Source organism: Triticum urartu, chromosome 3A (assembly GCF_056163025.1).
Source record: "Triticum urartu cultivar PI428250 chromosome 3A, HENAU_Tu73, whole genome shotgun sequence".
Lineage (NCBI taxonomy): Eukaryota > Viridiplantae > Streptophyta > Magnoliopsida > Poales > Poaceae > Triticum > Triticum urartu.
In genome coordinates, this window is record NC_141875.1 from 206,432,483 (window position 1) to 206,439,964 (window position 7,482).

A 7,482-nucleotide genomic window follows, 5' to 3' on the forward strand; every position below is an offset into this window, starting at 1 on the left:
CGCGCGCGACAAGAATAAGCGGAACATCAACCATGGCCGCATCAACCGGTTTCGTAACACCCTCCACGCATGCGAACTCAGCGAGATACACCTGCAAAATCGTCGTTTCACTTGGAGCAACGAGCGAGACAACCCCACCCTTTGCAAGCTCGATTCATTTTTCTGCAACGCGTTGGGATCTTGCCTTTGGCACCCACGTGCTGCATGCTCTTTCCACTTCACTTTCGGACCACTGCCCTCTCCTTCTCGCGGATGATAGTGGACCAAGAAGACCGCGTTGCTTCAAGTTTGAGAATTTTTGGATGTCCATGCCGGGCTTCCAGGAGGTGGTGGACAAGGCTTGGAGCGAGGTGTGCCCTCATGTGGAGCCGTACCTGCGACTCTTCCACAAGATGAAAAAAGTTAGTGTCAGGCTAGCGGAGTGGAGTCGAAAACTTTTCTCGAAGGAGAAGCTTCACTTGCATGTGGCCCTCTTGGTGATACTCCGCCTTGACGTCGCCCAAGAAGACTGGGAGCTCTCGCCTGGGGAGAAAGACTTGAGGGCAAAGCTAAAGAGAAGAGTGGTCAGTCTTGCAGTCCTTGAGCGGGCGAGGAGAAAGCAATGCTCTAGGATTTCAAACTTAAAGGAGGGAGACGCCAACACCAAGTTTTTCCATCGAAGGGTGAATGCACGCCGGAGAAAGAACCACATCCATAGAATTAAGCATAACGGTGGCTGGGTCACTGGACATGAGCAGAAGGAGGCCTTGATGCACGAGCATTTCACCAGCGTGATGGGGCGTGGGACTCCCTATCCCGTGGACTTCAACTGGGACGCTCTCGACTTTGGTAATCATGACCTCTCCGACCTCGACATCCCCATATCTGAGGAGGAAGTGAGAGCTGCCATCAATGAGATGCCCAATGATAAAGCGCCCGGCCCGAACGGTTTCACTGGAATTTTTTTCAAGAAATGTTGGCTCACTATCAAGACTGACATCATGCAAGCCATCCACTCCTTCAACAATTTGCATTCGGCAAACCTACACTGGCTCAACGCTACGAACATCGTGCTTCTCCCCAAAAAAGATGGGGCGGAAGAGATAGCTGACTACAGACCTATAAGCCTCATCCATGCCATCCCCAAGATCATCGCGAAGGTCCTTTCTCTACGGCTTGGCCCTCACATGCACGTCCTCATCTCCAGCGCGTAGAGTGCCTTCATCAAGAGGAGATGCATCCATGACAACTTTATGTATGTGAGGGGCCTTGCCCGCCGCCTCCATAAAAGCAGAACTCCAGCACTGCTATTCAAGCTCGACATCCGCAAGGCGTTTGACTCCGTCAAGTGGGAGTACATTATTGACCTCCTGCAGCGGAGGGAATTTCCTCCGCGCTTTCGGGAGTGGATCACGGCCTTGCTTCGTTCATCTTCCCCGCGAATCCTCCTCAACGGGGTCCCAGGACCTATTATCAGGTATGGTCGCGGCATTCGGCAGGGAGATCCGATCTCTCCTCTGCTCTTTGTCATTGCCATCGACCCTTTGCAGCAAATTCTCGACCTCGCGACCCGTCGTGGACTTTTACACAAGCTTCGAGGGCGTCGTGCCATTCTCCGCACATCCCTATATGCCGACGACGCGGCGGTCTTCATGGCTCCTATTAAGGAAGATATCGACAACTTCGCTCAGATCCTAAACTACTTTGGCCAGGTCACGGGCCTCTGCATAAACTTCCAGAAAAGCTCGGTCGTCCCAATTCGATGTAGAGACATCAACCTCGACCACATCCTAGCAGCCTTGCCGGCCTCCCGCGCAACTTTCCCCATCAAGTACTTGGGGCTACCTTTATCGGTTCGGCAGCTGAGGCGAGGCGAGTTCCAATTCCTTGAGGACAAAGTGGCGGCCAGGCTGGTGCCGTGGGACGGAGAGAATATTACCGCCATTGGGCGCGGGGCGCTTGTCAAGTCCGTGCTAACCTCTCAGGTCATTTACCACATCATCGCCCTTTGGCCTCCATCGGGCACCCTGCTGAACATCACAAAATTGGAGAGGGCATTCCTATGGGCGGGCTCTAATAAGACAACTAGGGCCAAGTGTAAGGTTAACTGGGGATCAGTCTGTCAGCCGACTGACCTCGGAGGGCTTTGTCCTGGACTTGGCTAAGTTTGCGAGAGCCCTTCGGCTTAGATGGTTGTGGTTCGAGTGGACTGAACCTTCCAAGACGTGGATTGGAATGGACAACCCTTGTGATGAGCTTGACCGTGATCTATTCTATGCCTCGACGCGCATAACCATTGGCAACGGGGCATGCACTCCATTTTGGGACTCCCCATGGGTTAATGGCGAGAAACCTTCCATCATAGCACCTCTCATCTTCGAGGCTTCCACGAGGAAGAAATGGAAGGTACAGGAGGCCATGCATGCGGGCGCGTGGCTGTCCAAAATCAAGCTCCCCAACAACTGGACAATGGAGCACATCCGACAGCTTGTCACGCTTTGGGCTCGGCTGAGGGCCATCCCCCTCGCGGTGGACGCCGAGGACACCATCACCTGGAAGCATACTGCCAGCGGAATCTACTCCGCCACATCCGCGTACAGTGCGCAACTCCTTGGGTTGGTCAGCTCGCCCATGGAATTCGCCGTTAGCATGGGCTCCCCCTAAGATGAAATTCTTTGCTTGGCTGGCAATCCAAAACCGAGTCTGGACGATAGATAGATTGGAGAGGAGAGGGTGGCCGAACTGCGGCCTATGTCCACTCTGCAAGCAGACGTTGGAATCGGTGAGCCACATCTTCTTCAAGTGTCGGTACTCCATTAGACTGTGGGGCATGATCAAAGGCTGGCTCAAACTCGACTACCTCGACATCTCCTCCTGGATCACGATGCGTTCCATCAAGGACTGGTGGCTCAACATGTCCAACTCCAGCATGCCCAACCGAAAGGCGATGGCTTCTCTTGCTATGCTAACCTGCTGGACCATTTGGTGCGAGAGAAATGCACGGGTGTTTCGTCACAAATCCACGCTTCCGTCTGTATTGTTCTCCAACATTAAGAGTGACGCCAACCTTTGGGTAATTGCGGGTGCTAAGCACTTGGGTCAAATCATGCCGGAAGAGTAGCGGCTTTGTAATATTTTCTTTCGCTTTTCTTGTAAAAGCAACTCTAAACTCCTTCTTAATTAATGGATGAGGCAAAGCTTTTGCCTCCGTTTTGAAAAAAAACTTTCTCGACTAATACTGAGAAGTCGAGAAAGAGGAAAGGTGAGTCGTCCTGTCATCGCTAGTAAAAAGTAGGCAACATCCGGATCACAATTGCACATAATTGAAAAAGATCCTCAAGAAGGCAAAACACTCCAGTTTAATCATGATACAAAAAAGCCAGTATGCCACCGCAGAAAAAAGAAGCAAAAACCTACTACAAGTGCACCACAACGTTGAAGAAAATTAGATGATACCTCGCACGTTGTTGCGGGAATATTTTACAACATATTTCAATGTGATTCAATGTATGAAATATAAATATTTGAAGTAGTAATTATAAAAGGCTAAAACTAAAAATACATATAATTTATTATGTTTTAGACTATATAGTTGTAAAATATTTATCAAATATAAATAACATAATAGAATGAAAATCCTCATGTAGTTTTTTTCATGCATGTTTCATGATGAAGTGGCATGCTTATATGTTGAGAAACATATGGTAGTGGAGGTGGGGCTTTTTCTCATGCATGTTGTCTGATGATGTGGCATGCTTGCATGTTGAGAGAAATAGTCAATGGAGGCTAGCTATTTAGTATAGATGTATGTTGTCGATGTTGTGACATGCTTGCATGTTGAGAAAAATAGTTAATGAGGGCTAGCTATTTAGATAGAAGATACGGCTAACCAGGAAAAAAAGATTCGGTTTTTTAGGGAAAAAAGGATTAGTGGTGAACGAATTAGAGATTAGAGAGGACCCACCCAACTCTGTCGAAGCCGTTGTATTTGTCCGCTTCTTCCAGCCGGGCCTTTTCACCTGCCCCCGCCGGCCCGCCGGCAACTGCGCATGGAACCTAGAGAACGGCTTGACTTTGCGATTCAAATATCTTCATGATGTTTATCTAGTGTATGTTTTGCTAAAGAATTTATTGAAATTCTCTATATAGTTCTTTAGGTCAAGACCCATAATCTTCGACAACATATATTGTATTTCTTCTCTCTTTGACAACTGTGGTGTCGTCGCTTGCGTTAAGAGATGATTTAGTCACAGACCATCTCCTATTTTTAGGATCATTATTGACCCTTCCTTCTTTTTTTTTTGAGAGAGAAGGGAGCATTATTGAGCTAGTACGGTGGAGCAGCTTAGCTACATTTGTGCTACGAAGATAACGAATGGACAGCAATTAGTGCTCTCTATCAAACCCTTTGGTTTGACAGCGATATATTATATGCATGGTCAATTGTTCGTTTCCATGATTCACCAAAAACACACTCCTGAGTGCTTTACTACCTACTAGATCAGCAATACCAAAGTATGGCGTGTGGGTAAGTATTTCACAGGGTGTATCTGCACGCTGTAATTAAAAACAGAAATATTTATAGAAGTGTTGAAGCAATACTAGCTATGGTCAGCTGTGAACCAACAACTTCTATGCCAAAAATTTCCATTAATTTTGGGTTAGAGGCTCATATTTAGTGTACTTTGGTTTATATACTCAGGTGATTATGCAAGAATATATGGTGATTTGGGGGACACAGATTTTTGGCTCTTGGTGCCCGTGAACCCTGTATGAATAATAAAATTTAAAAATTACCAAGAAAAAATCAAAATATTCTGAAAATTCAGGGTATCAAATCTGGTCGATCATTCTACTCATGTTTGAAGTTTCGTGAAGAAATGTCGTCCGTGGTATTCTCAGCGGATAAGCCAAAAATTCGACTGTATAGAAAAAAATGTGTGAATGCATCATAGGTTGGACTATATTTTCTTCACTAAGAATACCACGGATGTCGTTTCTTCACAAAACTTTGCACATGATTAGAATGATCGACCATGTTTGATACCGCAATATTTCAGCATTTTTATTTTCCTGGTTAATTTTTTGATTTTACTAATCTTATGAGACAAAGTAGTACGTTCTACCTCCATCCCTATTATTTGGGCCCCCCTCATATTTTGGGTTAGACTTTAACCATCTATATATGACCATTAAAATATAAAGTATATGCTACAAAAAAATACATTGTTGGATTTGTATTCGAAAGAGTTTTTCAACGGTATAATTTTTATGAGATATATTTTATATTTTATTAGTTCAATTTATAGGTCAAACTTTAACCTAAAATAGGAGGGGGCTGCCAGGAAAATACACCTTGGTTGCTGGTTGTAGATACACCCTATATGGGTAAATTTTATTTACAAAAAAGTCAAATAATAAATACAAAAAGTCAAATAAGTTTAGATTTTTTTGGAATAAATGTGACTTTCTTTTGCACTAGTATATAAATTTTCACAAATAAGAACCTAGCGTTGACTCCAGGGCAAAAACTCAATTTTTTTTGTTATTATAGGCAATATTCACACTATTTTGACTGATTTTTTTGTTTTTTTAAGAAGTCGACATGGGCTTTTCTTTTTGTGGAATTTTCTTTACAGGTACTGTGCAATGGAAGGTCAAGTTTATTTCAAAAATATATTTAGATTTTTTTGACTTTTTATTTAAATTACTATTTTTTCATATAGGATGTATATATATTAGTGTGGGCCATAGGCCAAAGATCCGCCTCCGGGCCTGCCAAACCCTACTATGTACTACCTAAAATAGGTGTGCCGCCATATATACTCCCCCGTTCTTAAATATTTGTCTTTCTAGAAATTTTAACAAGTGACCACATACGGAACAAAATGAGTGAATCTACACTTTAAAATATGTCTATATACATCCATATGTGGTAGTTTATTTGAAATCTCTAAAACAAATATTTAGAAATGGAGGAAGTAGAAGTTAATTAGCCTAGGAACAGTTGAACACCACGCCGGCGGACAGGGATCAGGTGACATGCACCTTTGCATGTCACCGTGTGACTTGCGGCTTAAATTCATATTTAAATATTGTAAAAAAATCTAAAAAAATCATGCATGTTCATAGCACATATTAAAATAATCCTTAAAGAATTCAGATCAAAATTCGAAACATACATCAAGAAGCAAAAAAGAGAAATCTGTTATGAATAGTTGCAAATGGCTCTCTTATACTATTCATATATGAGTTTCTCTTTTTTGCTTCTTGGTGTATGTTTTGAATTTTGATCTGAATTTTTTAGGGATTATCTTAATATGTGCTATGAACATATATGATTTTTTTCAGATTTTTTTACAATGTTTAAATATGAATTTAGGCCGCAAGTCACACAGTGACATGCAAAGCTGATCCCTGTCCCACACCGGCGCGGGGCTAGCTAGATTGATGGGCCATGAATAGAGCTACTCACTCAGCGCAAGGCAGCAACTTCACCTGTAGTGCAGCAGTTGACGCGACGACGCGACAGCACACAACAGTGTCAAAGTCGATGTAGCATCCGGCATTAAGGCCGCCGGGAAATCTAGGTGACCGGCCGGCTGCACCGGTCGGCTCCTTTTTGAGTACTCGTTTGTTAATCTTTTTTTTCGAGTTGTCTAATTTCTTTTTGAGTTGTAACTCGTTTGTTAATCATGCAGGCATCTTGGCTGGCTCTTTCCAGCTCTCCTAGCTAGGTCAATGACAGTGAACGGATCGACCATGCAACATGCATGCATGTATTATGTTTTTTTAGAAAAGGAGGATGATCCCCGGCCTTTGCATCTTGGCGATGCATACGGTCACTTTATTAATTATTCTCACAAGATCTTACAAAATCATACAAAAGTAAAACTAAAGCCGCCGTCTAAGTAACAAACTGTCGCTATACCTATTCAGTTGATGAAGGGACGCAGATAGTCTGGGCCTAATACCAAACAGACATCGCAGACAAGCCTAATATCTAAGATCTGAGAGCATCTGGGCGATGCATACGGTCACTTTATTAATTATTCTCACAAGATCTTACAAAATCATACAAAAGTAAAACTAAAGCCGCCGTCTAAGTAACAAACTGTCGCTATACCTATTCAGTTGATGAAGGGACGCAGATAGTCTGGGCCTAATACCAAACAGACATCGCAGGCAAGCCTAACATCTAAGACCTGAGACCTTAACATAGCCTCTTGCCGGGTCTGGAGCACACACTGGTCTGGCGTGCTCTCAGAGGCCGCCGCCGCCAACTGCCATCGCTCCATCTTCAGAACTGTACTGATGCATCAACCTTGCTCGGTCTAGCTATCGTTGACGCCACCACGGCGTCAAACGGTACCTCCTCCCTGCGCGCAAACAGCTGAGCACGTCGCGGTTGCCACCGATACACCTCAGCGCCATGCTGTCAGGTATCACTAGCCGACACAGCTTGAAGTCCTTGGAAGATCTGTCGTGCGTAGCACCTGCCGA

At 44.4% G+C, this 7,482-nt stretch overlaps 2 protein-coding genes across 2 annotated transcripts; both read left to right on the forward strand.

The window, feature by feature from the left end:
- The first annotated feature begins 308 nt into the window (after positions 1 to 308).
- Positions 309 to 1,193, forward strand: LOC147979213 (uncharacterized). The gene has a single exon (XM_087515085.1). The coding sequence runs from the start codon at positions 309 to 311 to the stop codon at positions 1,191 to 1,193; it is 885 nt and encodes a 294-aa protein (XP_087371211.1).
- Positions 1,194 to 2,214: 1,021 nt separating this feature from the next.
- LOC147979214 (uncharacterized) lies at positions 2,215 to 2,643 on the forward strand. Its single transcript, XM_087515086.1, has one exon. The coding sequence runs from the start codon at positions 2,215 to 2,217 to the stop codon at positions 2,641 to 2,643; it is 429 nt and encodes a 142-aa protein (XP_087371212.1).
- Positions 2,644 to 7,482: the final 4,839 nt, after the last annotated feature.